General features: G+C 34.4%; 1 protein-coding gene across 4 annotated transcripts in view; it reads left to right on the forward strand.

Moving 5' to 3' along the window:
* Nucleotides 1-11,754, forward strand: part of LOC123524622 (uncharacterized) — a 33,830-nt gene extending 22,076 nt beyond the window's left edge. For all 4 annotated transcript variants that reach the window (XM_053538687.1, XM_045302946.2, XM_045302945.2 and 1 more), the window contains 8 exons: nucleotides 702-849; nucleotides 1,499-1,582; nucleotides 4,857-4,898; nucleotides 5,309-5,413; nucleotides 5,767-5,939; nucleotides 7,492-7,636; nucleotides 8,170-8,220; nucleotides 10,584-11,754. In XM_053538687.1, coding sequence (XP_053394662.1) covers nucleotides 702-849; nucleotides 1,499-1,582; nucleotides 4,857-4,898; nucleotides 5,309-5,413; nucleotides 5,767-5,939; nucleotides 7,492-7,636; nucleotides 8,170-8,220; nucleotides 10,584-10,603 — 768 coding nt within the window. In that variant the 3' untranslated portion in view covers nucleotides 10,604-11,754. The remainder of the gene's footprint in view (nucleotides 1-701; nucleotides 850-1,498; nucleotides 1,583-4,856; nucleotides 4,899-5,308; nucleotides 5,414-5,766; nucleotides 5,940-7,491; nucleotides 7,637-8,169; nucleotides 8,221-10,583) is intronic.
* Nucleotides 11,755-19,673: the final 7,919 nt, after the last annotated feature.

Here is a 19,673-nt window from a genome sequence, read left to right on the forward strand (position 1 = left end):
ATGCTTCAGTATTTAACCACTCGTGGTTCAATTCCTACGCATCTGAACTCTGAACCGTGGTAAATCAGACGATAAACAACTCGAAGGCCTTGATTATTTGTTCACTCTAACACAGCATGAACATGTAATTGATCGAAAATATGGACACCGCTCAGCAATGAAAACACCTAAGCTATGCTTTAATAATATCGCCCATCAGCTGGAATTTAGTTAAGGGTATATAATATATGAGCCGCGCCATGAGAAAACCAACATAGTGGGTTGCGACCAGCATGGATCCAGACCAGCCTGCGCATCCACACAGTCTGGTCAGGATCCATGCTGTTCGCTTTCAAAGCCTATTGCAATTAGAGAAACTGTTAGCGAACAGCATGGATCCTGACCAGCCTGCGCATCCGCGCACTCTGGTCAGGATCCATGCTGGTCGAAAACCCATTATGTTGGTTTTCTCATGGCACGGCTCAATAATTTATTATGTTATTATATATATTATATTATGTGTAATATCCATGTTAATCATGTTAAACTTTTTAAGACGGTATCTTAGCAACAAAATGATTACCTCTATCCTGTTAATCGTCTCTGATATTTTTTCATATGTATGGCTAGTATTCCTCAATTCGTGTTTGAAGTCAAGTATGTCTTGATGTTCCTTGATTTCCAAGATCTGTCAGTTAAAAAGCTACACTTTTCTTCTTCAGAAATGGTGTTTTGCCATTGTTGTAGTGGCCGCGTTAGTGATTGTCATATTAGTACTTTTGGCAGAGCGAAACCAGAAACACGAAGGATCGCCACCCGCACCACAAGCATCTAGGTTTAGCAGTTACGTAAACGCCGATGATAGAATAGGTAAGAGTTTCACTTTTATATATATTTTATGATATTACATCCTTAACATATGCATAGATATTTTAGTGATGACCTTTCTTATTTCAATGTTGTAATAAGTACAGTCGTGTTGCAATTTCAGAAAGGGTTTTATCATTTTCTGCTATGGTATAATTCCATGCAGAAAATCTCTACCACTTTCTGCAGAATGGTGGGGTTTGTATGATGTAGATCAATAAATCTCTGAACTGCTTAACTAGCAAGGCTAATGCTATAATATATAAGGTAGCATACCATATTTATGACGTTTATACATGTACTAAAATTGTAGATTTGGATATTGAGGATAGTTAGATAAAATGGAGTTTTGAGGGGTAAGTTCTTGTCGGTTTGCTCCGAACATTTGAGAAAGAAATATAATAACTCTTATAAACTGCTTTACATATTCGTAAAATATTATCTTAGCGGCTAGGTTGAATTTCCGTGCGGAGTGACTATAGATACCACATCTTAAAATATTAGTAAAAGTAGGCTCTGGTATGGTTCATTTAATCCATTTTGTTTCGTTAAATTAACTAAGTTCACTGTGCTTTAAATATTACACAGAAATGGAGATTGAATGAAACATTAAATTGTTGAAAACTTGTTGTTTTTGTTGGTATTTATTCAGATTTACGTATAAGTGCAGAGACTAGCTCGTGTGAAGGACATTCGTGTGTCATCTGTAAAACAGACGTTATCCCCCATCTTGAAGGTAAGGGTCGTTTATTGATTGTCTTAGCACTGTTTGTTTTGTTGGGTTAACGTCGCACCGACACCATTCAGGTCATATGGCGACATTCCAGCTTTGATAGTGGAGGAAGACCCCAGGTGCCTCTCCATGCATTATTTCATCACGGGCGGCTTCTGTAAGCCAGCTGGATGGCTTCCCCACATGAAGAATTCAACGCTCCGAGTAAAGCTCGAACCCACATCGGTGAGGGGCAAGTGATTTGAAGTCAGCGACATTAACCACTCGGCCACGGAGGCACCTATCTTCGCACTGGTGTTGGCGATCAGATTACCATGTCGACAAACAAGGTAATATGATCTGTCTGGAAGTAGTAACGTATTAAGAACATAAAGGCAAATCTTCTTTTTATATTTGACTGAAGTAATGATTATATGCACAATATATTTTTAATATAATTATATATAGATACGAGTCTAACTGTTTCCAAAAGGCAAAACAGACGACTTAAACATAACATGTATCCATAAAATAGCTATTTTAGTTAGAATAACAATATAGTCCAATCAGAAGTCGTAAAATATTTGAAAACAAATTTATTTGTTAAAGGCGGTTAATCAGATTTGGTCAGGTGACGAATTTGTTCGAAATTGTGACAACTGATCAATTAAGAAATGAAATGATTTTTTAGCTCACCTGAGCACAAAGTGCTCAGGGTGAGGTATTGTGATCGCTCACCGTCCGGCGTCCGTCCGTCCGTCCGTCTGTCCGTCCGTCCGTCGTCCGTCCACACTTTCCTTTAAACAACATCTCCTCCTAAACCAACAGGCCAATTTTGATAAAACTTCACAGGGATGTTCCTTGGATGGTCTTCTTTAAAAATTGTTCAAAGAATTGAATTCCATACAGAATTCTGGTTGCCATGGCAACCGAAAGGAAAAACTTTAAAAATCTTCTTCTCAAAAACCAGAAGCCCTAGAGCTTAGATATTTGGTGTGAAGCATTGCCTAGTAGACCTCTACAAGTTTTGTTCAAATCATGACCCCGGGGTCAAAATTGACCCTGCCCCAGGGGTCACTTGATTTTACATAGGAAAATCTTAAAAAATCTTCTTCTCAAAAACCAGAAGCCCTAGAGCTTAGATATTTGACATGTAGCATTGCCTAGTGGACCTCTACTAAAGTTGTTCAAATCATGACCCTGGGGTCATAATTGACCCCGCCCCAGGGGTCACTTGATTTTACATATGAAAATCTTCAAAAAATTTCTAAAAATAAACTAGAAGGCCTAGAGCTTAGATATTTGACATGTAGCATTGCCTAGTGGACCTCTACAAAATTTGTTTAAATCATGACCCCCAGGGTCAAATTGACCCCGCCCCAGGGGTCACTTGATTTTACATAGGAAAACTTTAAAAAATCTTCTTCTCAAAAACCAAAAGCCCTAGAGCTTAGATATATGGTGTGAAGTATTGCCTAATGGTCTTCTACCAAGTTTGTTCAAATCATGACCCTGGGGTCAAAATTGACCCCGCCCCAGGGGTCACTTGATTGTGCATAGGAAAATCTTAAAAAATCTTCTTCTCAAAAAGCATAAGCCCTGGAGCTTTGATATTTGACATGTGGTATTGCCTAGTGGACCTCTACTAAAGTTGTTCAAATCATGACCCGGGGGTCAAAATTGACCCTGCCCCAGGGGTCACTTGATTTTACATAGGAAAATCTTCAAAAAAAAATCTAAAAATAAACCAGAAGGCCTAGAGCTTAGATATTTGACATGTAGCATTGCCTAGTGGACCTCTACTAAATTTATTCAAATCAGACCCAGGGGTCAAAATTGACCCCGCCCTAGGGGTCACTTGTTTTTTACATATGAAAATCTTCAAAAAATTTCTAAAATAAACCAGAAGGCCTAGAGCTTAGATATTTCACATGTAGCATGGCCTAGTGGACCTCTACAACATTTGTTCAAATAATGACCCCTTGGCTAAAATTGACCCCGCCCCAGGGGTCACTTGATTTTACATATGAAAATCTTCCAAAATTTTCTAAAACTAAACCAGAAGACCTAGGTCTTAGATATTTGACATGTAGCATTGCCTAGTAGACTTCTACAAAAAAATTTCAAATCATGACCCCTGGGGTTAAATTGGCTCCGCCCCATGGGGTTACTTGATTTTACATATGAAAATCTTCAAAAATTTTCTAAAAAAAACAACAGAAGGCCTAGAGCTTAGATATTTGACATGTAGCATTGCCTAGTGGACCTCTACAAAAATTGTTCAAATCTTGACCCCCCCTCCCCCCACGCAGGGTCAGATTTACCCAGCCCCAGGGTTACTTGATTGTACATAGGGAAATCTTCATAAATTTGCTAAAAATAAACCAGAAGGCCTAGATCTTGTTCAAGTAAGCAACTCTACTCAGGTGAGCGATATAGGGCCATCATGGCCCTCTTGTTTCGGTGTTCATGTTTAATTTGCCGATCCTATTCTGTCGTTCATTTCGCATGAACACCAACACCAAAAAAAAAAAAAAAAAATATAGTTTCATTTCTTATATTTACATTATATTTCCTTTCCATTTGTAAACAATATAATATTATAAATTGCACATTATTTGTGGCATTTAACATTCAAATCAGCTTCCCGGCCATTCTAGTCACCAAACGGAACAACTACGACGTCATCTATGGAACGTTCTCCCTGACTATACACGGACGTCGTCAAAACAGCGGCCGCTTATCACTAAGCAGCGATGACGTAACTTTCGCGTTTTTCTTTTTGCTGTTCATACGAAATGAACGTCATAATTTTCAATGGAAAATAATAGGGCGAATGTAAATATTTACACTTATTTGTGTTCTCTAAGTTCTTAATATTATGTATGTGTTAGCTTTTCAATGGAGGAAATATTTTGATTTGATCAACCAGGATTTTAATAGATCGGCAACAGTGACTCCAAATATCAAATATAAAAAGTGGAAACAAAATATAGGTCACCCAACTCGACAAAATTGAAATATTGGAGGCTTGGTTTGGTTAAGCCTGTTCATGGACGGCATGCTACCAACCACGCACTTCAAGAACTCAACATTTGCACATGTTACAAGGACCAAAAAGTAAAGCAATTATGAGACATCCACAGACGTGTTCGTACATTAATTGACACAGATAAGCGGCAACTGGTCCTCAGAAAAGATAGATATTGGGCTTTAACGAAAAAACAATGGAGAGAAAACTCCATTGCTTTATATCTTGTCTCATGTATTATTAAATGTTTGTTTTGTGTCATTGCAGCGAAGGAGTGTTCTGAACCTGAACCAAATGTAAAGAACGGCAGTAAGTATAGTTTCAGCTTGAAAGAACAACATTTAGAATTAAACGAAAAAACATGTATATATTTATTTCAGTGGCTGAGATATTACCTTTCTTCTTTTGAATGCTTTTTATTCAATAGATGTGTTTGGAGATGATACGTTCATAATTGGAAAATAACCAAGTCTGTGACAACGATTGTATTAAGTTTAGGCACAGTTACGTGATGTATCGCTAAAGTAAGTTGCAATCTGGCAAGATTTAAAATACACTCGGAGAGTTCGGTCTGTAATGAAAATATAAGAAAAGCTAAGACTTCAAATACAGTAAAAACACGATGACAAATTTGGTTTGCTTCAGTTTTCAGCATGTAATGGTCCCGTCACAACGTTCTTTCGTATCCATTATATTTACATATCTGTCTTCGTTTACAGGTTGTTTTCTGTGTGAAAAGACATGCTTGACGTTGCAGGACTTGTTGAATACATTAAAAGAAGACAAGAAACATGTGTTGTGCCCATGGCCAATTGAATTAGATTGTGAGTATAATAAATTAGGTGCAAATATTTTTATATCATCTCTCTCTCTCTCGTAGCTGATTAACTGTTAAAACGTATTTTTTAAAAAACCCACTATGTTTGTTATTTATTGTATGAAGTCAACACTTTTTAAAAATTCAAAACTAACACACCTGTGCATAAGACATTTTATTTATGACCGTTTGATTTCCCCAAAGTAATGCATTTAATACCTTGATTAAATGGCTAAAAAGTAATATTTAGAAACGCTGCGCAAAAATTGTACTTACGACTTAAACAAATATTGAAATGGAATTATAAAGTATTTTTCTGAAACTCGGAATCCTATAATGTCCAGAATCTCTATATTACAGGTTGTATACTATCAATTATGGGCAACCTCTCTCACTATTGCGGAGAAGGAGGACGGTATCTCTGCTACAGTGAATCAATACACGTCCATCATCACCAGTCAGTAAAAGAACCTGTATGTCAGTGCCCGCATGGAAGTCGGTCAAAACACTGCAATAAACCATATACACAACCAGTAAGTATACATTCATAACATAAACTTCTGTATTTCATATTCTGTGAGTCCTCTTCGCGGCCATGTCGTACATCAATAAGCAGAAGAAATGGTGTCTGTCATCATAATGACGAAAGATTAGATCTTTCAGCTGGCATTGTCAGATTAGATATGAGAGGGATATCCGAAAAATATGCAACAAGTAGCCGCATTTGTTCTTCTTTTCAGTTAGATAACGGATTGGAACGCAGTTGACACATTTGTAAAATTAAGAACAAATTTCAAAAGATTAAATCAATTCACACCGTTGTTAGTTATGTTTGAAAAGGGCACTATTGTATCCACTAGCAGTAAAATGTAGTTTGATTTGCTGGCTGATCTGGCATAGATGCATGTTTGGATGGCTATGAGAGGTAGTTTATTTTAATAATTTAACATCCAATAGTAGAATTATGTAGCTGTGTCTCTATTTATCTTATCATGATTTTATTTTTGGACTTGTTTGTATGTTTGTTAAAATATAACCCACTTAAAGTTGACATTGTAGTTTGAAAGGCATGAAACCTGTATAAGGATTTCGTATGAAAAAGCTTTGGAATGAAATAGAAAATAAACAGTCATAATTACACGATTTGAAAAGAAAACTGCTGATTTATTACGATTTTTAGAACTTCTATGAAGACTGAAGTTTGTAAGAACTGACAAATAAGTTATGCTGCCAATACTTAAGTGTATATATATATTAATGTAGGAAGTGGTATAAATCAATAGTTTCAGTAGGAGAATATATGAGCCGCACCATGAGAAAACCAACATAGTGCATTTGCGACCAGCATGGATCCAGACCAGCCTGCGCATCCGCGCAGTTTGGTCAGGACCCATGCTGTTTGCTTTCAAAGCCTATTGCAGTTAGAGAAACCGTTAGCGAACAGCATGGATCCTGACCAGACTGCGCGGATATATGCGCCGAGTCTCGAAAACTCTGATGCTTGGTTAAAATATTTAGATAAATGGGTTTAAAATATATATCTTCTAAAATCTAACATTTTCTGTCTTAGACTCTAACATTTTTACTTATTGCTCTGGTTGTTAAAATCTACAATATATAAATGTACATACCAATATATTACATGTACAAGTGAGGCGGTCTTGTATGGTTGTTCCATTGTTATTCTCCTCCTGAAAGATTAAGCATAATCAAAATTTGAGCCGCACCATGAGAAAACCAACATAGTGCTATTGCGACCAGCATGGATCCTGACCAGCCTGCTTTCAAAGCCTATTGCAATTGAAGAAACTGTTAGCGAACAGCATGGATCCTGACCAGACTGCGCGGATGTGCAGGCTGGTCTGGATCCATGCTGGTCGCAAATGCACTATGTTGGTTTTCTCATGGCGCGACTCAATTATGTGCTTGCGTGTTTTGGCCGTGTTCGCATACATGCGTGCACTGATATTAATTGCGGATTTAGGAATCTACTATTTTGGAACATGGCTTTCCTTGTTTGATATATATCGCTGTTTTTCAAACTATATGTCAGAGACAAAATATATGTTTTAACTTTCATTACAGGCAGAGTGTAGATGTTTTAAATCCTCTCGGAAATTTTGTGGTCAGGAACAAATCACACAATGTGATAATGTAAAAGCAACATGGTCGACGTGTCATATGACTCGATCAGATAAAGAATACAACTGTCTTTGTAACAAATTAACAGGTAATTGCTCTTCCTCATATGGTATTTATTGATTTGTAATGATGCATAAAGTGTCCCCTTGAAGTTTTATTTCTGTGTAACATACTGTTCGGTGAAACAATTGCACAAACAAAGATTTTCTTAAAGTTTGTTGATAACAAACATCAAAATTTTAACAAAATATTTTCTCCTGAAGAAAAAAAGGGAGAAAAATCAATCGTATTTATATAGCCTTTTGTTTTTTCCGATCACATCATAGTCGAATCCAAGCATTAAATGCAACAGTATTCACAGTCAATGCCACTCTCAGGAGGGGCCGTCTCGATTACATGCATGTATTTTCAAACAAATGTCAAATAGGTATTTACAATTTAGTAGAAACATAATCATTTCTAGACTTTTGTATTTTATTCTGCAGTAAATATAGTTGCAACCACTTTATCTACTATCTGAAAAGATTTGGATTAATGGATTAACGCCTCTTTTATAGATATGTTTTACATGTTACAAGCTTTTTTGAATGATTTAAAAGATATAAAACCTTTACGTTTTAGGAAATGAAGACCATTCCGTACGGTGTCCACATTCAAATTCAGACCCTAACAGTAAGCATACTGAATACTTCATTTATCTGTTTTTCATTTATGTGTACTGTACCAATCTGATACATTTTTGAAGATGTGACAAATAACATAAAAAGCCCTTCGAAACATAATTGCAGTTTGTTCATATTAAAAAAAAGAACATGTCATCGTCATTTGCATATCATTTTCATGCATTGTATACTATAGTTATACTAAAAGTTCGAAATTTGAAATGTTCATGCACGGCTCCCTCTGCAAGAAACAATATTCATGTTTAATGTTTCAGTCCTATACACCATTAACTCATACTAAACGTAATGAGCTGTGTGCTGAATTCTAAACATACATTGAAATGTGACTAATCAAATTTGTCCAAAAGGAAATAAGTCACATACCAGTAGCATTGCCGGTATTTATGGTTTCTATTAAAGAAGACTATACCACAATTATATATATTGGAAAATAGTAGTTAGGCCATACCAAATTGATATGTCGTTCGTCGGAACTACCGCATCAATAATTTCATTCCCGAGAAAAAAAAATAAAAATCACCCGCTCGCACGTACATAAAAATCTCCGAAAAAAATTTTTTCCCGATTACGCGGTCCGGAATAATAACGGCAAAGCAGGTTTTATCGCTGTTTTAATGCGTCAAAGTGATATTGATCGGATTTCATGCATCCGTAATACATGTTACTGATGACCAAAACTCAAAAAGTCAGGAATTATGGTGTTGTTCATCATTTGTTTTAAATCTGGAGTGTCTGTGCTGGTGCCACACATGGCCTTCGATGTGTCGGTAGGTAATGAAGTAGGCACGTTCTACTTTTGTTTAATACAGTGAAAGGAACGAAGCACGACTTGTAAGACGTGCACGGTGATGCAGTTAAAAATATTTGGAAATATTGTTCAGTTATAGTTTTCAAACCATTTGTTATCAGTTGTTTAGTTCGGTATGTTATATCTAGAGCCCAAAGCTGAGGCCGACTACTATCTTAAAAAAATGTTTGTTCACAGATCCTGACCGACCTATCACATTGTCTAGGCCAAATCTTTTTGAACGTAACTTCTTTAGTACAGCAGTCAGATATTCTATCGAAACGCATTTAGTCAATTTAAAAATTGTTTAGCTTTTCAAATAAGTAGTGTAGATATAAAATCTGTCCTTTTGTAACCCCAATTTTGCCTGTTTGTCTATTACTTGGCTGTGAATTGATAGAACGAAAAAAAAAACTGGAAAAAAAACAGACCTCCCCAACTCTAAAGTTCTAGTTCAGTCAAAGCAAAACAAACAACACTTTAAGGGTGGCCATATAACACTTTAAGGGTGGCCATATTGGGATCATTTTTTGTCAGTCTTGTTATCATTTTTGCCTGAAATGAATCTCCGCCACAAAAACATAAGCTAGCCTGATCTGTTAAGAAATTATTCCAAAGGGATTCGAGCAATGTCGAAGCATCTGTATGACCAACTCTGTTTGGTCTCACTGGTCAAGTGGTTTGTTACTTCCCTTCACCTCTACGGGTTGGAGTTCCACTAGGGGCACAAAGTTGTTCATGTGCCGAAGCCATCTAACTGTGCTTCAGAAGAAATGTTATTCCACACATGTGCCTGTTTTGTCTTAAATATTCCTCATGCTGTGCCGTTAAATAGGCAGGCCTTCAGATTAATGTAGAAAATCAGAATTAAAAATAAGACACTCATCCCTTAGAAATTATAACTAAAAAAACCCCAAAGTGATTCAGTGAGGTTTGGCAAGAATTTACTTGCAAAATCATTCATGTAGTCTTTAAAACATAATAGAAAAGCTATATACTGTGTTACCCACACTGTAAATGTTTGATTTCTGTGTTATTTCTAAAGAAATGTTAACTTCATGTATAATCATAACCGCCTCCTCAAGGGTCCAAGTTGGGACAAAAAAATAAAAAAAGCCCGCTCGCTCCATGTAAAATCTACCCGTCTCTGAAAAAATCAAAATTGAGAAAAAAAAAAAAAAATAAAATAAAAATTTCGCTCGCCCGCACCAATTTTTTTTGAAAATTTTCCGAAGAACTATTATTCAATTTGGTACGGCCTTATATTAACATAAGGAAAACTGGTTTGTGCGAATAAAAAATCTGTATGTTAAGTGTAAAAAACACGCTAACGACTGTGTAAGTAAACACAGTAAATATTTAGCCTCGTGAGGATTTTCTAGATTGGAACAAAATATCTAATGATAAATTTAAATGAGCAGACGACATCTTTGAACAGACTATTATTACTTATATAGTTACAATTTCGTAGAAGTATTACATACATTAACTTTTAGACAACTTTTAAAAGCAAGCAGAAGGATACTGTTGTCGCCTTTGCTATAAGAAAAGTTGTATTTTTTCAGGTACATATGCATTTGGCTGAAGGAGAACAAGTTGCAGCCTTTGTATACATAGTGTATATATCAGATATAACTGTTCCATATCGATGTATATAGATATGCTGTCGAAGAAGTTCACCTAAAAGGAAAAATGATATTGAAAATTAAAAGAACCAAACTAATTAAGACTTCAGTAACATCCACTGGATTTTCAAACAGATTTTGCTAGTCATTTTGAACGGACTAAATAGAAGGGGACAAAACATTCATAGAAAATAGAATCGATAACGTTTACATTTGACTGTGATACTTATCATTGGTGTATTTTGACTTAATATGGTCTATGCCTCACACAAGACTAAAACAAAAAAGGAATGTCATTTTAATGGTTTAATTACATTTCAGTGGAAAAAGAAAATACAGAAGTATTGCATGTTTATCAAAAATTAAAAGTATTAAAATATTACGAACAGATAGGTGATTGGAATTAATATATATATTTTTTTGTTGTACTTCTATATAACATCATTATTTCACAGATTTCCATACATTTCACTCTTTGAATTTGCCAAAAATATGAAGAGCAATACTGAAAAATATGAGACATGTGTATCTTTATTAAACATATTCAGAATTTAAGTAGAATATGTTGCTGTTGATAGTGCTTATATGAAATGTTTATAATTTGCTGACTTACATTTCGTATTTTTCAAAAATTCATATTTGTATTGTGTTCTGTAGCAAACTTGTAACTCTCTCGCACGACCATAAAAATTCATGTTAAAAGTCTTAATAATCGATATAGATTTTAGATACTAATGATGTGATATGGAGCGCCTGTATATGTTACAGACTCCGGTATATACCGGATTCAAGTAATTTGAATGAAAAGCATCTTTAATGCATTATTTTGTACGAACCGTAACCTTTAGTCAGTATATATTATACATATTATACACTAAATGCTCGCGGACATGCAATAATTTGCGTATTTTTGCCGTTTGCTCCAATTGATAATCACTTCCACACATGCGCAGAAGACCGCTCCAGCTCTGCAATGAGCAACTTCGTATAATATCTGCAGTATTGTCAGTGATAATTCCTTGTTATAGTTTATTAGAGTATGTTATTTTTTATACGCCAGTATGTCATGATATCATGAAATTGAGAGAAATAAACGAATTAAAATATGAAACGCTTTTGATTGGTTATTGCAGTATCTCTACTTGAGTCTTTCCGGCCCGGTCGACGGGTTGGTATTGCGATAGGAATTTTGTTAAAAAAAAAAAAAAAAAAAAAAAAAGACCCAAGCTTTTGAATTCCATGAAGGTTTCTATTATTTTGCTTTCTTTGGGAGAAATTGCAGATGCATGATTAGGCAGAGAGCCACTTCTTTCAATATCTATTTACCCAAAGCGACTCTTTATAAATGAAAGATGTTTCCTTTCTGAAACATGAATATGGTGTCCGTACCAGGGAGTTATTTTCGTAAACGGCAAGATTAACAGTATTATAACATAAATGTGGAGTCAGTACCAGAGATTAGAAAAATGTACATCATTGTAACACATGAATATGGTGTTAGTTTCAGAGAGTTATTTTCTTATAGAGGCAGATTAAGTAACACATGAGTGTGGTGTCAAGATTTATTTTTGCATAGGGAAATATTAAGAACATGGCTACACAAGAAGTTATTTTTGTATAAAGAAAAAATTACAGCATTGTAAAAACACAAAGATACCAGACTGATGTCAAAATAAAGTAATGTAAAATTACATGTAACAAATATTTACCCATCCAGTTATATCGGGTATATGATAAATGATAAAATATGTACGAAGATTCTTTAGAAGCATATTTCATAACCACGCATAGCAATCGCAGATCCGTTTCTTGAGACGCAACTACGTGCGCACCAAAATCCCTTTTACCCCTAGCACCTGCTTATACAGAAAGTAAATGAAAAATACCAAAGGGAATCCATGATCCCAAAGAGCATGAAAAATACAACAGTAAGTCCAAGTCCGGGTGCCAAACGGAATAAACTGCTAATGTGATGGTCAATTAAATCTGTAAAACACCCCCCCCCCCCCCCAGTAAAATAATACTCAGTTTGATTAAGTTTGTTTTGATGGGTAATGAAATGTGCAACATCCCTCATCCCTTCTAGCACTGGCTTAAACGGGTCTACTAGTATATTATACATATACATTGTACATGGACCCCATGACAGAAGACCTGTGTGGTAGTAATGATATTTCGAAATAAATGGCAGCCAGTCGCACAATGGGTGTTACAATAAAAATTGGACAGTTACTGCACGGAGGAATCAAGTACTTTGATTAACAACATTGTGTATCCATATTTACCCGCATTGTAAGTATGTTTTATACCCTAGGTTTTAATTATCATATCCATAACGAAACTAAGGAACGATTGCGTAACGTTAGAAATTTTTTATATGGTACATTTTTTATACCATTGTTTTATACCCTAGGTTTTAATTATCATATCCATAAAGAAATTAAAGAACGATTGCGTAATGTTGGATTTTTTTTAAAAATGGGTACATAAGTTTTATAAGCATACATTTCTATTGAACCAAAAATATGACATTAATTCTTATTAATTCCGCTTATGTAATCGTTTGAGGAATATTCTATTTGTTAAATCCATTTTTTATTTATTTAAAATCAGGCTGATTTTTTTTTCTAAAATTTGTAGATTAATTTCGAAGACGCTTACATACATCAAATTAAAAAGAAGGCACATACAAACAGACCAACTTCAGGACACGTGTTATTTTTCCTATGGCATGTCTGTTTAATTGAACATAGTCATTTTCTTCTTTTTTACGTTTTACTTCGTGTTTTACTTCACAATACCTTTGTTAAAAGACTCATTGAACATGTATATCCTGGTAAGATATTGCGAGACAATGAACTAGGTTCCAACAATACGCTCAGCTTCAACCAATGTACACAATCAACCCCACTGGGCAGACATCATTATCGAGGGAGTGTTGAGTTAAGCGTACAGTTCAGAAAACATTTTTAGAGCGAAAAATATCATTACGGCATTTTAATATTTGTAGAAGCTATTATGTTTTCTATGTTATTTAAAAAAAACCACTAAAGTATCTTGACACTTTTTTAAAATGAACAGTCTAGCTGACTGGTATACTTACAAGGACCGAAACTAGTGTATGTCCATTGTACATGTATCCATAAAAGTAAATAATTACATATCTTGATATCAAATTTGCATATATATTTAAATCGATGTTGAAATGTGTTTGAAAAGAAATTGTTAATTTTACCTTTTTTTAATTTGTTTCTTCTTGATCTAGAGTATACTTTTTGCTACAAACGTTTTACTTTGGTATATCATTAAATATAATTAATTAAAACATTGTCATGACGTCACTCCTTTGTTCTCGCTGTACTGTATTTTTAATATTGGACTGCTTTCAATGGGACTTAGTTCAGTATTTTCCACGTGGAGTCCAATATTATTTTAATATTGGACTGTGTATTTAATATTGGACTGCACGAGGAAAACGATTTATATACAAAATCAATGTCTTCGTGTAGTCCAATATTTATCAATACATGTAGCGTAATTCCATATAGAAATATTGTAATCAAATGAAAGCAGTCCAATAAAATGACACAGTACTGATAATAAAAGGGAAAATTAATATCAAAATTAAATTTTATGTATAGATCTAGATGCAAAATTTTAAAAATAGCATTATACATATATGTATTCTGCATGCGTCAACGTAGTCTTACTCCTTAAACGACGTTTCCCTAGAGCAATAATTTCTTCCAGTTTTAAAAATTGTGCAAGAATTTATTGCTCTCTATTGAAAAAGCAGTTTTATAAGACTAATCATGATAGTTCTTTTAGGCCGTACTGTCAATAGCCTTTATGATTTTGTTAAGTTTAAATGAAATGTCATCAATACTTTTCAAGTAATGCTCCGGAAAAAGCATTATTTTGTATAATAAAGGGAGATAATCCAACAGCTAGGTAAGGTAGAGCTATAGTTCTTTGACACTGCTCTTTGATTGCTCTATGATTATGTGAAATTTTAATAAAATGCCGTTAATACCTTTTAAGTTATACAACGGACGGACGGGCGGACGGACGGAAAGACGCACAAAGTGTCAACCAAAGTGCTCGCCCTTCGGGAAGCATAAAAATAATAGTAATACTAATTTGCGATATACGAAAATTAGGTGAAGCATTGCATCATCGTATACATGGCTCATATTTTGTTATGTCACATTCCACATTTCCCGTATTTATCCGTTCATCTGTACATAGAAAAAACTAAACAAATGCTTACATGTTAATGTTCATGTAAACCCCTGAAAATGATATGAGCCGCGCCGTGGGAAAACGAACATAGTGCGTTTGCGACCAGCATGGATCAAGATTAGCCTGCGCATCCACGTAGTCTGGGCAGGATTCATACTGTTCGATAACAGTTTGTCTAATGGCATTAGGCTTTGAAAGCGAACAGCATGGATCCTGGCCAGACTGCGCAGGCTGGTCGCAAAACCAATATGTTGGTTTTCTTATGGTGCAGCTCATAGATTTGTTGGGTATTGACAGTTACAGTTTATGTTTATTTAAGTATTACATCCGTATTGAAAAAAAAACTGTAAAAAAAAAACAGGATGTTCATTTAAAAAAAAATTAACGTTTATTGCACCCTACTTAGAATAAATTGCCTTTTTTTCTTGTATTTGAAGCCAGTGTGAAGCATTTGCTCACATTTGTTCAGTCTGTGAGATGGCCTATTCGGAAAGAAAAAGGAACTGCAATTAAGGGACACATGTACTTGCATGAACCTTAGTTTTGTCGAAATATCTTTTAAGGTACTTCCGCCATCTTGAATTTAGAGTGACCTTCACTTGAAGTGTGAAAATATAGTGAACAAAAGCTTTCAAATGCAGCTGTTGCAGAATACAAAAACAGCTCAATTTGCAAGACCTGAACTAAAAGTATCTGTATAAAAAGTAAAACTAAAATTTGGAAATAAACAAAGAAGATATTTTACCTGTATTTTTCCAAATTTTTGGTTAGATTTATAAATCCTTTCAAAATACTTTATCAAAAATTCATGAATGGCAAAAGTTAGTTCAAAGTTTCAATTAGTGCATAGGAGAATTGTCTTACTGAATAGAACTAAACTTATTACAAAATCTGTTTCCAAACCTGACCACCTCATGTATTAAAACGAAAATAAATCTGTACATATTGCTATTTTCAGCATACATAAAAGTAGTGCAATGTGCGGACAATGATTTTTGTACGTATGGTGTACCAAACTGCCTAAAATTGTAAAACAAGCCTCAGACTTAATGTGAACAAGATTTGGCAACGATCCAAAATTCTTTTCAAGGATTGTACAAGTATAAGAAAGGTTTAATTTATTATAGTGGAATTTATGTACCTACGCGCTGCTTATCTCACGAAAAATTTGGTGGAAATGGAATTTTCGGCACTTCCTGCTGTAACTACCGAAATTACTTAACGTAACTTTCTCACTCATACGTGATTGTATATTTATAAATTATAAAGACAATCGAAATATTTGCTTTATCACGATATAATATTTTTAGACAATCTTGAAACATTAGGCCACAGTATTTCCGCATACTGGTCCAGGACAAGTTCGATGTGTATAGTGATTCCTTATTAGATGTTTCATGCGTCGTAAACTAACCAATTTTGATCTATCGACTTTTTAAACAATATGAGAATAATGCAGCATGTTTTTAAAAACACAGTGAGAATAAATCGCAGAAAAAATGTACAGCCAAATATGTTAGGAGGTAATACAATTTGTACACAGTAACTGTTGTAGATAACTACGAAACATTTTACAAAATGCAATCAGTTGAACTTCTCTAGCGAAAACCTGATGATTAAAATCAGCAATATCTCAAAAGTAACTTTTCTGCATCTTGCTTCTTCGTTAAATAATGATATTTTTTCACATTTTCATAGATTTAAACTGATAATAAATGTGCATTGAAATTCCGGCATAGAAAAGGACATTGACTTTACATTACTGCGGTGTTGACAGCAGAAACAGCGGTCCAGTACTAAGACTGTCTACGAAACCAAGGATAACGAGCTCTTTATCTGAAAATTACGAACATTGGGATCAGTGTTCAGTATACACCTGAAAATGATAGACTTGCTGTTTGCCGAGTGCACACTGGCTTGTTTTCTATCGTCGTTAATATAAAGTAGACTAGTAAATATTCGTACACATGCATAATCTCATAAACAGTTCTTTAATGTATGTTCTCTGAAATGAGCAAATAACTGGCTCAACTGAGACACCATACTTTAAAGTAAATTCAGTTTATTCACCACGAGGTTCAAAATGCACGGGAGTCTCGTGATAATACATGCCTTTAATTTCACATGGTTGAAGTGTAAACAAATAGTTAAATTTGCTTCGTTTTATTTCTCACGGAAAAGATCGGACGGTTTATTATATTGGAATAATTATAGAACATCTATGCATTTAAAGTTGAAAGTTGATTGTTTTCTACAGGACGTAAAACTGAAACAAGTAAGCACTTTTACTTTTTCAGCAATGTTCCTCAGGTGAACTTTGACATTGTTTACGAAGAGAAATCAGTTTTGTGTCATCTTGAAATGCGTTGTTCGGCTGAAACGTATAGTTCCCGGAAAAGATCTAAAATGGTTTATTTTGGGAATTTTTCTTTTATTTATAAATTCAACACAATGTGTAATATTTCCAGTTTTTGAAAATGATTGAAATTCAACTTTATTTTAGAAAAAGTTTCGATCTTTCAGTAATATTTTGTCAGCGGATGCTTACAAATTTTAAGTGAAACGGCTTTCTTGTCCAAGGGAGGTGTGTAAAGCGAAAAACTATCATTACACATTGCGTTTATTCTTTAAATGTGAAGGATCGGTAACAGATAAAGGAGATCGGACAGTGAAAAACTATACTAAATGGATATCTCTAACCATGAATAAGGAGACATATATATTTCAGTAAGGAAATCTCAGGTAAAAGAACAATCATATATTTTATTCCTTGAAATAAACATGGCGGCAAAATATTTTAGAAAAACTGTGCACGTGTTTTGCGCATTAGAATGTTTAACGACATTTTCTTGAAAAAGTAACGCTCGTGTGCACTATTTTGGCATTTCTTTGATTTGAAAATAAATGTTTTATAGCAATTTAGGTTGCATAAGATACCGAAATTTTGTACCAAAAATGTTCACACATTTTCTTCTAAAGCACTATGGAGATAGGGTTCAGCGTAGCTTTCATGCTCGCAAGTTTACCTACAGATATATCTTTTCAATTTTTATCATATACTTTTTGTGTCCTTGCATTTCGAAAGCTGTTTCGAGGGTTCTGATTTTTCACATGGATTTCTAATTTCAATTTGCGGAAATACCTTAATTTTGTACTCGTATATTCTATTTCATTCTATGCTATTTTATGAAATACTGAGATTTTAGTGAAAATAAATCTAATAGATTCAAAGTGAATGATATTAAATATATTTTTCAGTATTTCAGTTGGGACTACATTAAACATCCGTTGTACTAATAACAACATAAATACGAGTAGCTTCGAGTGCATCAATAAAAATCATACTGAAAGCAAGTTTTCCTTAGTTTTCTGCATCCGCCTCGCCACTATGCGTCTAAAGGAACGAAAATAATATGATTTGGACTTACCAGTAGCTGTATCCGATAATATATTAAAATGTCTGTTCTGTAAGTCTTCTTGCACTAAATTTGAAGATTTTCGGGCAAGTTCATGTACAACCCAACAAAAACTGTCACTGAACTAATAAATCACAACAGTATATTGTCAGGCGTGTAAACAAACAACCCATTTTCTAATTCAGTGCACATGCAGCATTCATTTTCTCCAGCTGTCCGATTTCAACTATACTTTCAGTGAAACATTATCATAATCCGCCATACCCTTGTAATTTTTAACACAAAGAAAGTTTCCTTGTACACATTTAAATAAAAAAACATAATCACTTTATCCTAGCCATGAATTAAAATAAATCCTTTCTAAAATGTCACAAAATTTATCTCCTCCCGCCGCCACTCATGAGAATACTACTGCTTATTCCGTACATCAGTGTACATGTGTAAACACAATTAATAGCATCACGAGAATTCCGGGCTGACGAAAGTCCAATATCACGAAGGCGAGAAACCCGAGAAAAAACGCAGTCGTGCATTATGAGAAAAACGTGCGTAAAATTGTCATGAGGATCTACAGGGTATTTCATAATCATATAGCAACTTTTATTAAATGCATTAATGTGAATAAAAACCGAATTAATTCAAGAATATTTTACGTCAATGGTTTATACGTAATTTTTTATAGGTTATGTCATAAAAACAATGTTTTAAGTAAGATATAAGCCTCAAACGATCCAATATGTAAAATACTGGACGGTCCTCAGCGCTAACGCGCTTCGGACAGTCCAGTATTTTACATATTGGATCGTTTTCGTCTTATATCCTATACCTACAGAGATCCATATCTTTCAGCTAAATACTTTACATTACACGATTTAAAACCACCATTTATCTTCTCTTCCATCTCAGTCATCTTTCCATCCCTATACCTTAAATGATAGATTGCATGGTAAAACATATTTATGTCACGCCAATGTTATTTAGATAATATAAGCTTAATAGGAATGTAGAACGAATTTTGATAAATTGAGATAATTATACAGCCTAATATTTGTATTGAATGCCTCATGTTACATCCGTTACTTTACAAGTAATAGTACAGTGTAACGATCCGTGAAGAATAGTGAACAATTTATTTCATTTTATTAGGTTTTATAAATGTTTTAACCGTAAAAGGAAAGACAACAAAGACACGATAACGCCGCTTAGTGATGACGTGATGATGTCCACTTGTGGCCAGTGAGGAGCTTGAAGTTTTCTAGTGAAATGATAGATTAGGGAGATTATTATGATGTTAAAAATATTTACATTTATAAAACATACATGCTTATAAATGGAAAGAAGATATAATGTTTATAAAAGAAATGAAACTTCT

This window comes from Mercenaria mercenaria, chromosome 3, assembly GCF_021730395.1.
Source record: "Mercenaria mercenaria strain notata chromosome 3, MADL_Memer_1, whole genome shotgun sequence".
In the NCBI taxonomy this organism is placed as follows: Eukaryota; Metazoa; Mollusca; class Bivalvia; order Venerida; family Veneridae; genus Mercenaria; species Mercenaria mercenaria.